Here is a 20,183-nt window from a genome sequence, read left to right as displayed (position 1 = left end):
ACTCCGTACAGCATGAACAATAAAAGGTACCTTGGATCGGGCGCCGCTATAGGTACATAACTGTTTCCAAGATATCAGCCATAAAACCCAGGGTAGTCTGTACTTTGCAAATGTCTAATAAGGTCTAATATGGAAACAAATACTTCACTTAGGCACAAAAGCAACTATATAAGTATTTGGGTAGACACATAGCTCAGCTAAGGACTATAACCGATTTCTTGTGCAGAGCAATAATACTAACCTAGGGATGCCTGTACTTTCTACTCACTGGGGAAGAAATGTTTTTAAAAAGTAAAAAACGCATTTCTTTTTTACGATACGAAGTCATGACGGAGCCCACACTATTACTGAACACTGGAGTTTGTAAGATACCTAAGTCTGACAGTACCTCAGTACGGAGTAGCATTGCAGCACCCTATGTATTTCCCTAGGTATTCGGCCCGTTTCTGTGCATTGAACTTGGATCAATGATTTTATATTGCTGTTAATGGTCTGACGCTAATAATATCGCAGATAAATGCTCACAATCCGGACCCTCACCCTACCTACACATTAAGCCTATCGCTATCGAAAAATATACGTCAACGCTGTCCCGGCCGCTTGATGCAATTCGAAAAGAGAGGAGAACATGGCTGATTCGGATGAAGAGTATATCGGAGAACTCTCCGAAGAAGAGAACAATGCCAGTGTGCGCGGCTCTCATGGGACTGCGCATGCATCCCGTTCCAAGAGAAGAAAGCAGCGAGGAGGCGCCGAGTGGGAAGTCTCGCGAACATGGGAAACGCTAGTTGAGGGTGCGGATGGCACAATCAGCTCTACGGTTGAAGGGCTTCTAGAGGCTGGGAAAAGGAAGAGGTAAGCGACTTTGAAATCGGTTGGAACTTGTGTCATTGCGCTGAGCATCATTCTTCCGGTACAGGCTTTTGAGAGATACAACGCCCTTGCAACGTGGTATAATCCGGCATCTCGTCCTAATTCTGGACCTATCCCAGTCAATGATGGAGAAAGACCTGAGGCCAACACGGTACCTTCTCACCCTACGGTATGCACAAGAATTCGTGCGGGAATTCTTCGAGCAGAATCCTATATCCCAACTCGGCGTACTCGGTTTGAGGGACGGGCTTGCAATTCGGATCAGCGACATGAGTGGAAATCCTACGGAGCACATCAGTGCCATACAAGCTTTGAGAGATCACGATGCCAAAGGTCTCCCTAGTCTACAAAACGGACTCGGGATGGCTCGTGGCGCTCTCTTGTAAGTTCTGGAAGCCAATCAAGTTCTTTTGCAAATCTAATTCGGATTCAACAGTCATACTCCAAGTCATGGTACCCGAGAAGTCTTTATTGTGTTTGGCTCTCTCCTTTCCTCCGACCCCGGGGACATATATCGGACGATAGCCACCTTAGTAAATGATAAGATACGCGTGAGGATTGTTGGTCTGGCCGCTCAGGTGGCTATTTGCCGTGAACTCTGCTCAAGAACTAATGGTGGTGATGATACCACTTATGGAGTGGCGCTCAACGAGCAGCACTTTCGTGAATTAATGATGGATGTAACAACACCGCCTGTTACATATTCTCAGAAACAATCCACAAGCTCCCTCTTGATGATGGGATTCCCGTCTCGTACTGTTGAAAGTTGTCCTTCTCTCTGCGCCTGCCACTCTAAACCATCTTGCGGAGGGTATTCGTGTTCACGGTGCAATAGCAAAGTCTGTGGGCTCCCCGCCGAATGTCCATCTTGCGGGCTAACCTTGATCTTGTCTACACATCTTGCAAGATCTTACCATCATTTATTTCCACTCATGAATTGGGTTGAGGTTCCGTGGCAACAGGCCTCGCGCAGTTCAGCATGCTTTGCTTGCGGCGTATACTTCCCTGCAGTGCCCCCTAACGATCAGTGGCAAACTACGGAGTCACAAGCAAAGGGAATGAGTGTGAGCAGCCGCTATGAATGCACAGTTTGCAAGAATCATTTCTGTATTGATTGCGACCTCTTCGCTCATGAAGTTGTGCACAATTGCCCTGGCTGTCAGAGCGGGATCATGGCCCAGGGGAAAAGAGGCTCACACAAGGATCATCCTGATGCAGATGAAATGGACATTTCAGCATATTAAAAGCTGAGAAGACCTTGACCCTCTCTTTAGCTACCCTCTTTACTTGATCTCTCTAATTTTCTCTCTAATTGTCTTTGGAATGTCAATGCTTGATGAGACATGGGTGCATATAGTTCGGCGTTGTCTTTTTTTTTTTTTTTCTTTACTTGATAAGGACCTATGAGCTGTATGGCATTATCCAAACAATGAATATTGATGGACTGACCTTCTTGATTCTCACAATATTCCCTAGCAGGATTAAACATTTGTGAACCGTAGATTCATTACAAGAGAAAGCATCACAAAACTCTAGATGAAATCACACCAATTGGGCTGAGTGTCTGACCGAAGAAAAAGTCAGATAAAATGAAGCTGGAGACTCTCCACAGATCGTGTCAGAATCTGAAAAGCAACTTCTAGGCCTTAAGCAGATATCTTGCTCTTCATCATTGATTGATGGATTAACATGACTTGTGCCTCGGTTGACGATCCTCCCCCACACGACCTTTTAAGTTGGGTGGATACTCTTTTGGAGAACCGCAGCAAGTAACTTTGGCATTGATAAGAACGTATTTCTTCTCTACTCTTTGAAAGCCAAAGAAACATCTGATTGCAGAAGAAGTACCAATCTGCTGCAAGACACGACGCAACACATACATATTTTATCTGGGGAACTTTGTTGAGCCCACCTCAGATTTTACCAACAGCATTTGTAATAGGGATCCATTCACCTCGACACGATGGCAAGTAGCACGGCCTCTCAAGAAGATAAAAAACTGAACTCTCGATTACTTCCCGATGCTGTATTTGAGAAATTCAATTCATATTCATTCATCTCAGATCGTGAATTTGCAAAGGGCCTTGCCATTATTCTCGGCCATCCAGATACCCCAGCAACAAGAGCTGAGATCGATCGCGAAGATGACCTAGTTCTACAAGCAAAATGCTTCTACTTTTCTCGGTACGTTCTCCAATATGAGCTTGCTCCCTCTGCGCTGCAGCCAGGCTCAACTCGGCCTTGGTGTGTTGACACTCATTTTCCTTTCCTGCATGTGCTCTAGCAAAGAAAAGCTCCCCTCTCCCCTCGATTTCAAAGCGTACAAAGCTTGGCGGGACTCAGCAGCGTCAGGAGATGAACTACTGAACCGCTGGGAATCAAGTAAGATCGTATCACGACAAGCAAGTTCCACAAGTCCGCCCACGCCGTTAGTGCAGCCCGATTCGGTGTCCGCAAACACATCGCTTCCAGTCCAGGAGCCCGCATATCCATCGTCCTTCGCCAGAATTGTCGAGCTTATAACGACTGGTCAGCCAATTCCTGGTATTCAGCAGATACCCGACACCGTTTTGACAGGCCACGACACCCCCAGCGAGAAACCACGGAGACGAAAACCATGGGAAAAGGAGAACGAATCTTCAGAAATACTGAAGCAGCAGCGTTGAGTCTGCCAGCAATAGTCGCTTTAATCAAATATATAATCGAGGCATGTGTACGGGTAGCGAGACTAAGGAATGGGCGTCAGCTATAGTAGACGTCCAGATAAAACGAAGCTCATACTCGTTTGGCTTTGTGGCCCACAAACTATGAGCTACTGTGAACAGAAAGAATACACTCTTGTGATGCCACAGGATCGATTGGCTTGTAATTCAAGTCCGAAGGGAAGTGCAGAAGAGGACGGGAGCATTCTAATTTCAGCCTATTCAGTATATTCGCATTCCGCTCCACTAAATTCAAAATATAGTATTAACAAATGCTTCCTAGTAACGAAAGGTAGGAGACGGCTGACGGATTGAAGAATACTGAACTCCTTAAGAGATAAGCCGAGATACACATCTGTCAAGAGGTTCATCCTGCATAAGCCAAACATCCACCATGCCCTTCCCATCTATCATCATACAGAGGCTTGGAAGCATAAAACACCCAGAGTCATAAAGAAACAGACCAAGAGCCCCCATGTAACGGGACGTCAACTTCCCTGAGTCGCATGTTCTGTGCGACACCTTCAATACAACATACTTCATCCTTCAATGCAGAATCAGAATTCTTGCTCTTAGCGTCATTGCATGGAACCCACAATCGTTTGCCAAAGCTAGTATAGGCTGTAGAGAGTTGGTAAGAACCAGTAATTTGGTCAGCGGAACGGTGGATAATTCGGATTCCACTGGTTCCCGCGGTTCAATCGCCCTCCATGCTGTCCTGACGAGTGAAATCTGTCATCAGTGATGTTACTGAAACGACCAACCTGCATACCAACTCCTGGCCCAGGTCGGGTCACATGGGACGGGTTGCAACAGAGCATTGCCACACGAGAACCGAACTTCGAGCCACGCAACGATACCATGTGCTTTCTATCAGCCTTAATGTTAGGATAAGCTAACAGAGCTGAAGACAGGAAGAAGGACAATACCTAATGTGAGTGGCAACTAGCTCGCGTTGATGGGGTGCAGCATTCAGCAAAATCCATTGAATGAGGTAGTTCCCGTATTGGTCCCCAGCGACTGTTGCCTGTCAGACACAACCAAACAGTTTAACTAAAGCAGAGTGTGGACTCACTATCAATGAGAGGCATTCGTGGTCGGTCAGTGCGACCGGTACATACTCGAGAAAGGTAGCGGTCCAGAAAATCAGATCCCCCTATCTTCAGGCACTTCTCCACGATCTTGGAAGCAAACTGGTCCATACTATAGTCGACTGAGCGCAGAAGAATATGTTCAATTGCTCGATTTTTGTCATGGGGAGCACCATGCTCACAAATATGTTGAATGCACCAGTTGCCAAATTGACCGTGGGCAAGCACATCGATCTTTGCCAGTACTTCCTCGATAGCCGGACGCTAGAGAGTCATCAGTTAAATCCACGAGTTGAAAAATATAGAAAAAAAGCTCAAGGGAATGGGATCGCAGGGATGAAGAGTAGTGACGAGAAGAAGGACCTGGATCTGTAGTGATTGCTGGGGAATTATCACCTTCTCGTCTTCCACACAGTTTTCGAAGATATTTTGGACCACTAGGCTGCCAGTTTCACCTAGAGCAACCTCGTGCCACATCCCACGCAACGCTTCGTTCACCTTCTCCATGATCTGGGGTGGCTCGTTACTCCAGCGTAGCTCAAACAGTTTTTGCCACACATGGCATGCATACCGGTGAATCACTGTTTCTGGAATTCTGCGAAGGAGCTCATGGACCATAACAGCTTTATGCTCTTCTGGAACACAGTCGAAAACCTTTTGGACGACATGGCATCCGAATGGATCCATACTGAGACTCAGAGTATTCCCTTTGATGGCATTGGCAATGGCAACAACTTGTTCCGGAGTCCCATGCTCGAAGCAGCGCTGGACAAGGAAGTTGCCGAAGCGGTTAACCATGAGTGGATAAGCTTGATGCGTAATGGCTTCAATGATGTCGTATTTTTGCTCTGTTGTCCCAACTTTAAGCTTCTGTTGTAGAAAGATGGAGGCCTGTTGGTCATTATTACAAACGATCTTGTCAACTATATATTTCCAGTCACAAGATACATTCTTGTCAAGAAGTCGTCGGTAATTGAGTGGTTCGAGGGGGGATATGTATGTCTGAAAAGTATTTGTGCCGGCCTGTCCGTATTAGCGGCAGAACTGAGATTGAAAGATCTAGTCATCGCAGGGATAGGTGTCGCCTTATGCTTACCGGTGGAGCCACCCAGGGTATAACACTTGCGCTAGAAGAAGTGAACTCAGTCGCAGTGGGCGAGAGGGGAGTCCCGATAGGCCGTTGGTGATATGGAGGGATAGGATATAGGCCCACCTGCTGATAAGTGGTGCATGGTCGATTTGTAGGCGTCTGGGGGAGCTGATTGCTAGGAGAGCTCGTATGAAGTGATCCCCACGGAGAGTTTTGTGTTGGGAAGAAAGAACCAGAGCGATTGGATGGGATGATCGAGCGACGCTGCCCTACGCTTGGACTTGGAATACACCGAGTTTGGTCGTCAAAGAACTGTGTATTAGAGCTGCTAGTGCCGAAAGATGGTCCCGAGAGAATTCGATGTGGCTGAAAGGAACTGCCCGTGCTCAAAGCCGTAGGATGATTGTTCCAGAGTCTGTCGGAATCATGACTGAAGGTATTGTTGGATACGGGGACAGGCTCGCCAAAAGTTCTGTCACTTGTGGAAGCTCTCATAGGCATGCCGAATGCTTGCTGGGACTGAGGGAGCCAAAACCCTCGAGCCCTGTTATACCCACCTGTGGAAAGCGCGTCAGAGACATCTGAGTGTGCATCGTCATGAGCGTTCCATTTTTCCTGTATCTGCGTGAGGGTAGAGTTTGATGCATTAAAAGCATTTTGGAGATGGCTTATTGTCTGCTCGGTAACTTCACGCCCCCCAAAGTCAGCTTCAGAGGGGGTACCAAGAGCCTGATCCAGTGTGTGCTTCATGACTCGTGTCTGTGCTAGCTCTTGCTCTTGAAGGGCCAGCTTAGAATTTGCAGCAAGTAGTTCCTGTTTGAGACGAAGCACTTCGGACATATCAACTCCCAATGAGTCGGATTGGGTAGTATTCATGGAAGAAATAGCCTGGGGCATATCTTCCATCGGAGTAGACGGCACCACTGTGGCAATTTTATCAAAATCAGATTGGCCGTTGGGGGGACCGCAATTGTTTGCGAGGACGTTTCTTTGGTGTTCGAGGAGGGCTTGGTGCTCAGGCAGCTTCGTAAGGATCTCTTGATTCTCAGTAGGGTTGTCACCAGACGAAGGGGGCTTCGGAGATAGTTTGGCAAGCAACTTTTCCATGTTTGAATCCCTGGGGGAAGAGACGGTAACTGAATGCTCCAACTTCTGCTTCTGGGCTTGTGAGCTTGGATCTCATGAAGGTTTAGGGATGTGGCTCGCTGACCTTGTTGGATGGAGCACCAGCACAATCACCTATCATAGGCTGGAAATTTCCAAATTTGCAAGATATAAGGGGATCGGGTGGGCTGTTTGATGTGATCAATAACTGGTGGCCCTATGCAGATCATCAAGACTGATTAGAGCACAAATAGCCAGGTCTAGTGGGTCGTAGCAAGGCAAGTGATCCCTTGACTTACAGGTTGCTCCCGCTCAGGCTGTAGAGTGCCTGTCTCGGTATTCTCGTCACTCAAGGGAAGTCTGTCCTCTGAGGAAGTTTGACCCGAATTGGAAGATTTAGTCGAAACGAAGGACATTTGGTCAACCTCGATTGAAAGCCGAGATATCAGTACCAGTGATTGGCAATCTGATCCAGTGATGCTATAAGCCGAAGCAGGGAAGAAGACAACAGAATAACTGGGTGGTGAGCCTCAAGAGACAACTGCGCCGGACACTTTCCAAATCTCTCACATGAAATGGCAGCTGGCAGTTGAACAGATTCCTGGGGAAATGGCTGTAAAGGGTGGGGGGAGAGACGCAAGATAGACAGCGATGTTCTATAGATCAGAGATATGAGGAAATTATCCATGAAATCGAGATGTAACCCGATAGATGTAAGTAAAAAGACTTGAGAAGTTGGGAAGGTGCATCAGCAGGTAGGGGGAATAACAATCAATAAACAAGAAGGGGCGAAAGTATGAGGAAGGAAAGTCAGCTTGCAGGCAGTCAACTTAAGCAATAATTACTCTGAACGAATACAATACTGATTGATGTTCATTCAGTTCGTGATTAAGAGTGACGGCCCCGCTTGTCAACTCTGTTATGATGGATGAGAAAATGAGATCCATGATTAGAACACTTTTATAGCAAGAATATCAGCGCATATACAATCATGGTCTTGACATCGAAGATAAAGAAAGAGTATTGTTGTGGCAAACCACATGGTGATTCTGTAGCATCTGGTTAACAGAGGTATGAGGAGACCATTCGCAGTGCTAGTTTTGAAAAAACAGGCCGAAGCCACAAGGATATTCGACACCGCAGAGTGATGGCAAAGATGATCCTGTAAAAATAAAGACGATTTAAACAGATTGCTTTAAGTGGCTTATATCGACTTTTTGTGCTCCACAGACGAGCAAAGCCTACATACCTGAATATCACCGATGAGGCTGGAGTGCTGGCTAAGGAGGGCGATGGCCAGGCACAGTAGTCACAAGATTTTTGGCATCACCACGAATATATGATCCAGACGTTATCTGCCAAGACTTGTCAAAATGGCCAGCGGCATATACTCCAGCATGACCCTTCCAACGACAATTGTCGCTTAGAACGATAAATTCTGGATGTCCAGCGCCTGTAAGAGTGGGCACGAGCCGCGTAGCCTGCTCGAGGCCAGATACATCCGCCCCCCATACAACAAGCTCGAGCCTTCCATTGCCCAGTGGTCGTAGGAAAAGGGCGCCCAAACCTCGTTCGTAAGGAATTCTATGAAATTGACATTTTTGCTTCATGCTGGACTTGGGTCCCGCCTGTATGTCCGTATTCACCTGAAGGCAAGGTTGAAATAGGTCCAAATATCCCTCATAAGCACGGATTGGAAATGATGGATGTTCTGATTGGGGTAAGTCATCCTCCAGTGCAAGCGTAATGACGTTCCCAACACTTGCTTTCTGATAAGAGCTCTCGGGTATACTAGAAACAGAACCGCATTGGCTTGAGATTTGCGAATCTGCTGCGAAATACTGTATGAGATTACGACTGATTTGCACGGCCAAATGTTCAATTCCAGCCGAGCACATATCAATCGTGAATGTGTCCGCGGTGCGCAGGATGACATCCATCCCTCCCAGTTGACGACCATACCTTGTATCTAAACCACGCCAGTCCGTTCGATTCGATACTTTCCATGTTGCAAGGGTTTCCTTGAGAAACCACCAATTTCCAAGGCGGTCAAAGTTCACTTCGTGCTTGTCTTCGTCATCAAAGACAACCGCAACGGGCTCGGTGAGATTTAAGATGCTAGCCGTAAGATGGAAACGGTGTATGTTCACTGTTCTCACATACCAAATTTTCTCATGTATATCTCGGCGGACCCGCAGTTCTCCGTATGCATCGGGTGACTGCAATTGATCGACACAGATGCCGTATTTGGTGATACTCCCCAAAGGTGGAATAGTAAGTGTGAAGTTTACTGGAATCTTTGACCGAAGCGGGACCAAAGCATTTTCCTTATAAAAGGTAAGAAGAGGCGGGGTTGTCAATATCCCATCGAACCAATGCTTCTGGCCTGGTAATTCGACATAGAAGGATGGCCACGGTGTCTGTCCTAGCAAGTCATGCATCAAGCGCGAATGGTATGCAGGGACATTGTCATCTAGCGCTCCATGCTGTTGCAGTATTGTAATACCGACGACGTTACTCAACAGCAACTCATGTTTGAAACTCGATCGCGACCTTGAGAGTACCGAGGATAGCAGAGGGTTGGCGCTCTGCCACATATCATAAGGCACGTAATCTATCAAATTAGCATAGCCAAGGTGGAAGGCCAGGCTTCGAACGTACTTTCAATAGAGGAATACCCTGATACTGGCGCCACGGCCTTGACTTTATCGGGGTAGTGTGTCGCCAGAAACCACGCCCCTTGGCCTGTGAGTATTAGCAAGGTGACTAACAGACTAATATCCACGTGACAAACATGCCTCCATTCGAATGCCCGACAACTATCCAATCGTTCACCGATATACCTGGGATGCCCCAGCCGGTGTTTTCCATCCAACATGGGATCGCTCTCACTGCCGCCTCGATGTCTGCAGCGCCCCACGTATCTGGAGACAATTAGATGGGCTATGTTTACAGGATTAAAGCCATGCCAATAGGAAGACAAGAAATAAAGCGGCGATAGGAAAAAAAAGTATTGTGGATGGAAAACCATAAGACTATAGTGTGCAAGGAACGCAACTTTAATCACTTACACCAATCATCACCACTCCAAGCAGTGACACCACTGGGAAATAACATCCATGCACAAGTTTCATATGCGCCATCCAGCATTTCACGAACTCTTGGGCTGTCCGCACTGGTACCTGCACCATGTAAAGCAATAATAAGAGGCAGGTTGCTGCTTTCTTTCCACGTAGCAAAGGCGCATTCAGTAGGGGGGGGACGCAGGAGGGCGTACGAGACAATACCTGCATTATAGTACGTAAGTCTCTGTGCTTGATGTATCGGGACTTCACCAAGGTTCATTTGAAGTAAGTGCGTTTCCTGGACCCCATTATCCTCGCGATACATTCTGTAGGATATTCGAAAGGAAAATGTCAACTGAGGCCGACGACCAAGGTATATGCGGAATATGAGAGGCCGAATTTGATATGGAGAGAGGTCCAGTGGCTCCTCCATGATCAAACGATGCGGACATTCCTGGATATGTGTCACTTCTGTTGCCGATGCCCTTCAGTAGGAAAATAGCCACTAACATCAGATGGGATAATGGACAAAACTTCAATCCGATCCGCGATGTTATTCTGCAGATTAATTGATGCCCAAGGACTACCGAGCTTGCCACGGCTAACGTCAGGCAATAGAAGACTTTCTTCGTCGACAGTTAGTGGCTTCCGGCGAATCTCTACTTCAATCGTCACCGCGATTATGGGTTCTGCAACGGCGCCTAGGGTTCGAACGTCACGAATAAGTCGCAATTCAATCATATGGCCACCAGGGGTCAATTCTAGAATCACTGGTGCAGTGCGGTAGCCATAAAACCCCCTCCGAAATATCGCTTGCCGTCAATAATGAGCTCAAGAATTCCAGGAGTGAAGATGGCGACGATTTGATGGCTAGTGCCACCGAGCCTCAGCGACCCTCGCGCCCAGTTCTGATACTGTAGGGCAGACCATCCATATACAGCTTGCAGGAACTCCCAGTCTATCTCTGGGAACTTCACTTGAAACCTTGCTTTAGCCTGCCCTAGAGCCAGAAAGTAGATTCGAGCTTGGGTAGTTCCCCACTTGACGCTACCATTGGTGGCCAGGCCGCTGTTGAAGGTCGCATTTCTGTCGTAGGAGAGGTTGTGAAATCCACCCTTGTGCTCTAGGGGGTCCGCTCCCCAGACAACTTCTGGATAATGAGGTTCAAATTAGTTTGCAACACCTTTATAAAATGTGAATGGATGCAATCTGCCAAGGACGGGTTTCTTATGGGGTTAGTACAAAGGCACGCCCTACAACAAACCTCTGGTGCCACATTGGAAAGGGCCAAGAACCTGCCACTTATCTGAAAGCAAGATGGTTGGATCATCTTGTGCGAGTATGAACTGAAAGTGAGTAGTATCTAGAAGAGATTCTGTGAATTGTAGGCAATTGCATATGACAACTAATTGCGGAAGAAATATTGTAATATATATGGCCAGATAAATCTGATATGCCATGATAATCCATTGGAATCAAAAAGTATGATGCTCGTTTAGTTATCAAATTTGAAGGTAAAGCGAGGTGTCGGTCAACCACACTGCTGCGATCTGGGGGTGGTTAGTAGTAATTCAGGTACGGAAATGGAGTACTCCTCCATATATCAGAATTGGCCGCGAATCAGTTATTGGTGTTTGATATGCATGTCCAGACATATCCATAACTCCTGTCGATCATATCTTCAAGGCTGAATGTATGGAATATCTACCTAGGTGTGTACTTAGGTACCAAAGTAGGCGGGGAGGTTTGCATAGCCTGTTTGGCACATCAGTAACAGCACCCATACCACCACTATCATTGTCGAACTCCTTAGCATTATCGGACGGATTGATTGAGTACTCAATACTCCGTAACTTACCTAAGCCTAGCATCTAGGTACCTCAGTCTATCTACTCTATCTACTACCTTACGGAGTAGGTACCTAGTGAAGTGGTTTTATTTAGGGACCGCGTTGCGTGTGCTTAACTCTCAGCGTTCATTCGTCAGTCCGTGCTAGCACCATGTGGAGATTCGTCATCCAGATATGGATGGCCGCAAACGACGACAGAGTCTCTCCCAAATTGTGTACGTATTAGTTAGAGCACCCATATACTACATTAACTTGTAACTAATATTGCTAACGTACAAATCTCATCCATTCCCTCAATTTGGGGCAAAGGGCCTCAATTATACTTGTTGGCGACGGATCTAGCAACTGCTCCTGACTAGGTATAGTCTCTTTGTTTCAATTGTCGAGGTTGTTCCAGAAATCTTGCTCACTAAATCACCATCCTCTCAGCCAGTGTGTCAGGGTACCTGCCTGCACAGACGCGTCCTGGATGTGATCTGAATATGACTACAACTATCGTGACCGGCATTGGACGACGGTCATCCATCCGACAACCCGAGATACACTCACCAGTGAAAACGTCCAGTTCTCAGTTGACGACAAGCCCGGCCGATAAATTCCCACCATTCGAGGCGGAACTCTACAGCCAGACAACGGACACAGGAGAGTACAAACCCCACGTTCCTCTCCAAGGCGGGGCAAATGATTATTGGGAGCCGCGGAAAGCAGGCTATCTCCCTAGAGATCATGCGAATCGGTCGATCCAACTGCCAAAACACAGATCAAGGAAGAGTATCAGCGAGGCGATCACCACAATCAGGACGCGCAACGCAAGTGTCAGTGCCAATGCTCAAGAATTAGCTCAGGCGCTACGTGCACCGGTTTCTTATCGATTAATAGTAAGGCCAATGCCTTCATGCCCTTGCTGTCGTCCACCAACTGAATTTTATCCAGATCCTTTGTCTCATATGGTATATGACCTCGGCGATCACGAACACATCTTCCAAAACTATACTCAATGCCCTCCCAAAACCAGTGACACTGACTGTAATACAATTTGCCTTTGTGCCCGTATGGTGTCTGCTGCTCGCATACTTGTCGGCAACCTTTCCCTGGATCCGAAGGAATATTCCGGCCCTCAGAAATGGAATACGATATCCATCGCGCGAAGTTCTGAGAACTGCTCTGCCTTTAGCAATATTTCAGCTCGCAGGTCACATACTCAGTTCAATGGCTACTTCTCAGATACCAGTGTCATTGGTGCACACCATAAAAGGGCTTTCACCTCTTTTTACGGTTTTCGCATATCGCGTTTTCTTTCGCATTCGCTACGCTCGAGCCACTTATCTATCACTCATTCCCCTGACCTTGGGTGTCATGCTTGCGTGCTCCACCGGGTTTTCAACGAACTTCTTTGGCATCCTATGTGCTCTAATTGCAGCATTGGTCTTCGTCTCCCAGAATATCTTTTCCAAGAAGCTCTTCAATGAAGCTTCGCGTGCGGAGTCGGATATGCAATCAACAGGTGGAATGAAGCTGGACAAACTAAATCTGCTTTGTTACTGCTCTGGTCTCGCCTTCATCCTCACGCTCCCGATCTGGTTCGTCAGCGAGGGCTATCGATTGATCTCGAATGTCATGCAATATGGGGCTATCTCCTTGTCAGGCAAACATGGCTCTTTGGATCACAGTGCACTCATCATGGAGTTCGTGTTCAACGGAGTTTCGCACTTTGCGCAAAACATACTGGCATTTGTTTTGCTTTCGTCAATATCCCCAGTATCCTACTCTGTTGCGTCACTTGTCAAGAGAGTATTCGTCATCGTCGTAGCGATTGTATGGTTTGGCAGCTCGACTACTTCTTTACAAGCTTTTGGCATCGCACTCACCTTTATTGGGCTCTATCTCTACGACCGCACTAGTCATGATGATGTGGCTGATCAACGGGCAAATGCTGACCACTTTCGTGCGAAGGAGGCTGTTCTTCCCTTGAACGTCCAATCACTCGATAAAACAAGGGGTCCGCATAGCTACGTTTTCCCAACCTTAAAGGGCGGTGAGACCTCCTTTGTGAACAACTCAGCTGCGTTGTCATCGAATTCCAAGAAGGAAGACGATGCACTTGGTCATGTCCGTCCAAGGGGAGGCAGCGTTTCCAGGACATGGCTGCCTGGCACGAAACAAGAGTCAACCTGGCAATCCGGCGATTCTTAGGGAAACAGCCGTTGTAATGTACTATGATTATACGCGGTCCCGTAATCTTCTCTGAATCTTTATCTTCAATTTTGTACCATGATGAATTGTATATACTACATATAGACAAGCCAAAAGGTCTCATATTCCTCTACCTGCCACTCCAAACAGAGGGCTGTTATGTGGATAGCTTCAACATATGTAATTTCCAGCCAGCTAGATTAAGCTCTTGAAAGGACTTGATCTTGAGCAAATAGCGCCGGCGATTCTCAATGAGGCAGAGGAAATCATCCAGCCGCAGTGTACCGGCAAAGAGTTAAAGATATCTATCTACTCCGTACAGCATGATTTAATGTATGAGGATATGTTGCGACTGTCAGTAAAGAACTACGCCATCATTAGGCCATTGCACCAACCTGGTACCAATGACCCTAAGCAGCTCCAGCTCAGTGCTTCTTCCTCTTGGGTCATATAGCAGAGGAAACAGGTATTGAAAGATCCTGTCTCCTACAATAAAGTATGCCCGTGAATGAGTTATTGATGATCAAGAGAAAGAAACAAGTCAACGTCGTGAAGAAAAAAGATACTTAAAGGGTGAGCGACGGAATAATGTAGCTCCGAAGGTCCGAGCCAATCCGCAGGCGGCAATTTGCGAGTGATGTTCTGACTGGCGTGTGCCAGAATCCGCAGGAGCGAGTCCAAACTGGAACTGCTCTTGGGAAGCACAACCACTTGAAGTTCCAAAGCTTTGCTTCTGCCACGCCCTCCTGTCACCCTAACCTTGGGACTATCCTTCTTATTTTCCTCTCCGTTACCTCGCTTCTAGTCTCACTATGCGGCCGCAGTTGTTTCGTGCGGCCGCCCGGTCTTTCCGGGTCCCAAAATCCAACAACTTCAGGACCTTCGCAACGACAACCCCTCGCTCTGCTGAGGTGGAGCTTACAATTGGTGAATCGAACTGGGCATTCGAGGCTTGAGTGTTCTTTTGCGCTAACATTGGGTTCCAGATGGCAAGAAAGTCTCGGTAGAAGGTGGACTCAGTTCCTGGCGAACGTGGTTTGGAAGCCTTGCTAATATGGATTGACAGCCGGCTCAGCACTCATTCAGGCATGTGAAAAGGCAGGCGTGACGGTTCCCAGGTATGGTTCTGTTTGACGATGCGCAGGTGTTCATAGGAGCTGACAATTGGCTATAGATACTGTTATCATGAGTACGATCTACCTATTCGACCATAATGCTTACCTGTTACTAACATCGTTGCTAGGAAATTAATGATTGCAGGAAATTGTTCGTCCTCCTGCCGATTCTAACAAGTTTATACACTTTACTCACTATCTTTTATAGGCCGTATGTGCCTCGTTGAAGTCGAACGTGCTCCCAAGCCAGTGGCATCCTGTGCTTGGCCTGTGCAGCCCGGAATGAACGTCAAGACAAATTCACCACTTGTGCATAAAGCAAGAGAGGGTGTCATGGAATTCCTCCTAGCGAACCATCCTCTCGATTGTCCTGTTTGTGATCAGGGGGGTGAATGTGACCTCCAGGACCAGTCAATGCGCTATGGTGCTGACCGCGGTCGATTCCATGAGGTTGGTGGAAAGCGTGCTGTTGAAGATAAAAATATTGGTCCCTTAGTCAAAACTTCCATGAACAGGTGTATTCACTGCACCCGTTGTGTTCGCTTCATGAACGACGTCGCTGGTGCCCCAGACCTTGGAACTACTGGAAGAGGAAACGACATGCAGATTGGCACTTACTTAGAAAAGAACCTCGACTCAGAGCTTTCCGGCAACATCATCGATCTTTGCCCCGTCGGCGCCCTCACCTCAAAGCCTTATGCGTTCCGAGCTCGCCCCTGGGAATTGAAGCACACCGAGTCCATCGATGTCCACGATGCCCTGGGCTCCAACGTCCGGATAGACACCAGGGGTATGGAGGTTATGCGGGTACTTCCACGATTGAACGATGACATTAACGAGGAATGGATTGACGACAAATCCCGATTTGCGTGTGATGGCTTGAAAACCCAGAGACTCACAACTCCTTTGATTCGCAAAGAAGGAAAATTCGCCCCTGCAACCTGGGAACAAGCCCTGACTGAGATATCCAATGCTCAGCAAAAGCTGCAATTGAAGGAAAATGAGTTCAAAGCCGTTGCCGGACATCTTGTTGATGCCGAAACGCTTGTGGCCATGAAAGACTTGGCGAATAAGCTTGGCTCCGATAACCTTGCCTTAGATCAGCCAGGAGGGAGCTCTCCTATTGCCCATGGAATCGATGTCCGTGCGAATTACCTCTTCAACTCTAAAATTTATGGGATTGAAGAGGCGGATGTCATCCTTCTTGTAGCTACGAACCCTCGCCATGAAGCGGCAGTGCTCAATGCGCGCATTCGCAAACAATACCTGCGCTCCGATCTTGAAATCGGCTTAATCGGGGAGGACTTCGAGAGCACCTTCGACTATGAGCATCTTGGCTCTGATGTCTCATCTCTCAAGGCTGCATTGTCTGGAAAATTTGGAGAGAAGCTTGCATCTGCTAAGCGACCAATGATCATTGTTGGCAGCGCCGCCGCTGAACATCAGGACGCGAAAGCGGTCTTTGAAACCGTCGGCAGCTTTGTGGATAAGCACGCGAAGAACTTCAATACCTCTGAATGGCAAGGCTACAACGTTCTTCAGCGTGCAGCGTCTCGTGCCGCTGCCTATGAGGTTGGCTTTACCACACCGTCGGCAGAAGTGGCCAAGACTACACCCAAAATGGTCTGGCTGTTAGGTGCTGATGAAATCAGCCAAAGTGAGCTCCCAAGTGATGCATTTGTCATCTATCAGGGGCATCACGGTGACCGTGGAGCTCAATTGGCCGATGTTGTTCTTCCGGGTGCAGCGTATACCGAGAAGTCGGGTACTTACATCAACACCGAGGGACGTGTACAGATCACTCGTGCGGCGACTTCGTTGCCTGGTGCCGCACGTGACGATTGGAAAATTATACGTGCTGCCAGCGAGTTCCTTGACTCGCCCCTTCCTTACGATGACATTGAAGCTCTCCGTGATCGCATGGAAGAAATCAGTCCTATAATGCGTCGGTATGATGTCGTCGAGCCGACTTCTCTGAGCTCTTTGAGTAAGGTACAACTTATCGACCAAAATAAGGGTGCTCAGCCATCTGGCACTCCGTTCAAGAATGTCATTGAGGACTTTTACTTCACCAATCCCATTGCTCGCAGGTCAGTGTATGACCCGACATCCTCATTCTTACACTGCTAATCATCTACCAGTTCTCCGACTATGGCTCGCTGTTCAGCAGCCAAAGCCACTGGAAACCCCGAGACAAACTTCATGGCTGCTGGGGAGATGTCTCCTCAGGCTCTGTATGGCTAGAATAGTCCAGACCACTGCGGTCTAATCATCCTTTTCTGTTGATCTAGGCGTTGTCGTTGTACCACCTAAACTTCGTTGACTGTCTGTTTTTGTAGTCTATTGAAGTTTCCAGTACTTTTTGTGTGCGCCCTTGGGTCATTATCTGACATTTCATAAAATTGATCGAATGTTGTGATTGTGTACATATGATGGGAGAATATGACCAGTTTTGGGGCACAAGAACCATTCCTTCGACGCTTTCAAAGGAAGATAAATTTTACTGGCTCACACTTGAGTGGACACCTGCACGGATGCCATGGGTGAGACACCGTGAGAGAGCATGGTTTTGTCTGTGCACGCAAAAATCCCACTCATTTAGATCCGAACAATAATGGCACTGTTAGTGACACATTCTGCCCCCCTTTTCTGAACTTTGGCGCCCAGAATATGGTAGCACATGCCTTTATTATAGTTCATCGTCATCGGTTTCTCCAGCCATCTCTTCGGCAGCGTTCCCTGCGGTATCCCCTCCATTCGAGTCAAGTCTCGCTGAAGTCGACTTCGTATCTAGCTTGGTTCTTCTGACAAATGGCAACTCTCTGCGGGGCGGGGCGATGGTTGAATCAGGCAGGGAAGCGTGGCCCAAAGATTTAGGTTCACTCGAAGTTCGCATGCCTTCATTGCGCTTTTTCAACACTGAGGGCGACGAAAGATCCTCATCCGTCGTGACTATTCCTTCGTCTTCAAGAGGTTGGGGAGTGGAAGGCTGTTCATCGTCTGTCACAAGATCTTCTCGGCGACGATCCTGTTTTCCCATCGGATCGACATCCATTTTCTCGAATCCGTCATCGCTTTCAGAGTCATTTTCGGTCATTTCAGCCACGGAGCGTTTGGTGATTCGGGCATTGCGTCTTGAAGGGTGACGTTTCCCTGACATTGTTTCTTGTATCTCGGATACTAGAAGTGTAGAATGTCAATCATGCGGTGTTTTGGGTGAGTAACGAACTGGGGTCGTACTTTTCCTAGGATCCATTTCTGCTGCTGCCAACAAGCGCTGTTGGCTTCGGATTTTGAGCTTTTTCCCATTAAGCAACTGCACAAAACATGCCATCAATTGTTCATCATGTTGACTTTTGGCGTCTACCAGCTCCTTAAGTTGTTTGCTGAGCTGTTTGATAGTGTCCTCAGCTGCGCTATAGCGGTCATTGAGGGACGAGAGATGTTGCTCAAGAGCATCGGCTCTGGCAACGGCCATACCCGACCAGTCGAATAGCTGGATAGCCTGTTCATCGTCCTGTCTCAGGGTCACGGATCCGAGCCTTTGCTGCATACCGTCAGACAAATTAAGAACGGGTCTGAAGACGGGAGCCTACTGTGATCGACTGGACACGCTTCCGTATCGTAATAACTAACTCGGTGTCTCCGTTCTCGGTTGGTAAAACGTTTGCTGAGGATTCAATATCGGATACCAGGCCGGAAATCTTGGTGTAGTCTTTGAGCTGGCCAAATACATATGAAATAATCTGTACCCACTCATCGTGACTACCCTGGTAGTTCTTTGCACGGAGGGTTTTCAGGATATTTTGTCGCACTAGGTTGTCTGCGTGAGAGCCCCTTCAAGATGGCGAGGAATGATAAAATGATCAGAACAGGGGAGGAAATAATAATCATGTAGAATGAAACTAGTTTATGCAGAATCATCCGTGTATTTACCCAAGGGAAGCATACCAGTTCCGGTGTAGGGGTTCTCCCCTTCTGTGGCCACAATATCCAAGTCTAGAGAAACAGACGCAGCGCGGGATACTTGAAGGAGCACGTAGCTCTGAGGATCATTAGATCTAGGGATTCGGATAATTCTTCGCGACAAGCTTGGTTCGAATGGAGACATGATGGTGAGCTCAAGGAAAAGACACCAGTGATTGGTAAATCTCCGAGGATTCACTGGGATTGTTATATTTCTAAAGCCCGTGACAGCTTGCCTAGCAAGTCATTGCTGCCTATCGACTGACCAAAACCGATCATTGTACTCTGTAGGCATCAGCATCAGAAATATCTTGATAGTACTCCATACTAGTCAACGGATATGCTCGTTCCGTGGGTCACCCTGGTTCCACAATCTCTCTTCGATGTAGAATGCATACCACATCATTGAAGTCATAGTTCATCTTGCGAAAAATGAATATACAGTCTACACACTAGTATGGTGAAGGATAGGCAACATTAATCAATTAATCAAGCACTTGTTGCTTCCCAGCTTCAGCTTTTTTTTTTCTTTTTTTTAAGCAGCCTTGGCAAGCAAGCATACTTCGTGAAGCATGCGATGACCTCCCTAGTAGATAACTACTCTCTAGCGACATCCGATGATCTGCCCCTGTCAATCATCATAGCACAGGACCAACATATTAGTAGCAGCAGTGCCTCCCCGCCCCGACCTTTCCTCCGTAAGGAATTCAGCTTCCTACCACTGCCTCACCAGTCACCACACACCAGCATCCACCAAGTCCATGTTTCAAAATCCAGTCCAACCCTTGCAATCCAGACATAGTCATACATTTGTGGGGCCCTCGTGCCTCGACCGTCTCTATTGAGTTGCTGCGACTTGGATCCTTCAACTGTTCTGACGCTTCTGGCGACTTCTAGCTTGTCTGTCTATAAACTAACTAATATCTTACTGTCCGACGCCCTATTGTGATTTATCCAGTGGCTAGATGATTTGTATTCTATTGCGATCAGTCACCTGTCATAATTTCCGGATCTTGCGAGATCAATACTGCAACTTCAACACAGACGAACAATAGGATGATGCTTCAACTGGCTTTGGATTCAGTATCAGCGCCGAAGTTATTCGAGCGTGCCATCTGAATTTACCAGCTGTGCA

General features: G+C 47.4%; 7 protein-coding genes across 7 annotated transcripts; 4 read left to right on the top strand and 3 right to left on the bottom strand.

Annotated features, from left to right (window-relative positions):
* Positions 1–628: 628 nt before the first annotated feature.
* On the top strand, positions 629–2,117 carry ACLA_000810 (TFIIH/NER complex subunit SSL1; the record flags this gene model as incomplete). The annotated part of the gene is made up of 3 exons (XM_001276095.1): positions 629–855; positions 920–1,255; positions 1,310–2,117. 3 exons carry the CDS (start codon positions 629–631, stop codon positions 2,115–2,117), a joined length of 1,371 nt encoding a protein of 456 aa, XP_001276096.1.
* A 719-nt stretch (positions 2,118–2,836) lies between these two features.
* On the top strand, positions 2,837–3,539 carry ACLA_000800 (DUF5572 domain-containing protein; the record flags this gene model as incomplete). The annotated part of the gene is made up of 2 exons (XM_001276094.1): positions 2,837–3,057; positions 3,158–3,539. The coding sequence occupies 2 exons, from the start codon at positions 2,837–2,839 to the stop codon at positions 3,537–3,539; spliced, it is 603 nt and encodes a 200-aa protein (XP_001276095.1).
* A 689-nt stretch (positions 3,540–4,228) lies between these two features.
* Positions 4,229–6,863, bottom strand: ACLA_000790 (Pumilio-family RNA binding repeat-containing protein; the record flags this gene model as incomplete). The annotated part of the gene is made up of 5 exons (XM_001276093.1): positions 4,229–4,445; positions 4,505–4,595; positions 4,651–4,930; positions 5,063–5,689; positions 5,763–6,863. The coding sequence occupies 5 exons, from the start codon at positions 6,861–6,863 to the stop codon at positions 4,229–4,231; spliced, it is 2,316 nt and encodes a 771-aa protein (XP_001276094.1).
* Positions 6,864–8,140: 1,277 nt separating this feature from the next.
* ACLA_000780 (uncharacterized protein) lies at positions 8,141–11,255 on the bottom strand (the record flags this gene model as incomplete). The annotated part of the gene is made up of 7 exons (XM_001276092.1): positions 8,141–9,474; positions 9,522–9,605; positions 9,632–9,784; positions 9,932–10,396; positions 10,510–10,737; positions 10,806–11,072; positions 11,183–11,255. The coding sequence occupies 7 exons, from the start codon at positions 11,253–11,255 to the stop codon at positions 8,141–8,143; spliced, it is 2,604 nt and encodes an 867-aa protein (XP_001276093.1).
* A 1,001-nt stretch (positions 11,256–12,256) lies between these two features.
* ACLA_000770 (putative ER to Golgi transport protein (Sly41)) lies at positions 12,257–13,967 on the top strand (the record flags this gene model as incomplete). Its single annotated transcript, XM_001276091.1, has 2 exons — positions 12,257–12,652; positions 12,708–13,967. 2 exons carry the CDS (start codon positions 12,257–12,259, stop codon positions 13,965–13,967), a joined length of 1,656 nt encoding a protein of 551 aa, XP_001276092.1.
* An 812-nt stretch (positions 13,968–14,779) lies between these two features.
* On the top strand, positions 14,780–17,326 carry ACLA_000760 (putative NADH-ubiquinone oxidoreductase, subunit G; the record flags this gene model as incomplete). Its single annotated transcript, XM_001276090.1, has 6 exons — positions 14,780–14,894; positions 14,954–14,977; positions 15,034–15,085; positions 15,211–15,233; positions 15,291–17,172; positions 17,224–17,326. The coding sequence occupies 6 exons, from the start codon at positions 14,780–14,782 to the stop codon at positions 17,324–17,326; spliced, it is 2,199 nt and encodes a 732-aa protein (XP_001276091.1).
* A 445-nt stretch (positions 17,327–17,771) lies between these two features.
* Positions 17,772–19,193, bottom strand: ACLA_000750 (uncharacterized protein; the record flags this gene model as incomplete). Its single annotated transcript, XM_001276089.1, has 4 exons — positions 17,772–18,262; positions 18,323–18,629; positions 18,679–18,896; positions 19,034–19,193. The coding sequence occupies 4 exons, from the start codon at positions 19,191–19,193 to the stop codon at positions 17,772–17,774; spliced, it is 1,176 nt and encodes a 391-aa protein (XP_001276090.1).
* Between the last annotated feature and the right edge of the window lie 990 nt (positions 19,194–20,183).

Source organism: Aspergillus clavatus, genomic scaffold (genome assembly GCF_000002715.2).
Source record: "Aspergillus clavatus NRRL 1 1099423829750 genomic scaffold, whole genome shotgun sequence".
NCBI lineage: Eukaryota > Fungi > Ascomycota > Eurotiomycetes > Eurotiales > Aspergillaceae > Aspergillus > Aspergillus clavatus.
The sequence above is the reverse complement of the archived record's forward strand: the minus strand, read 5'-3'. Positions and strand labels throughout refer to the sequence as shown.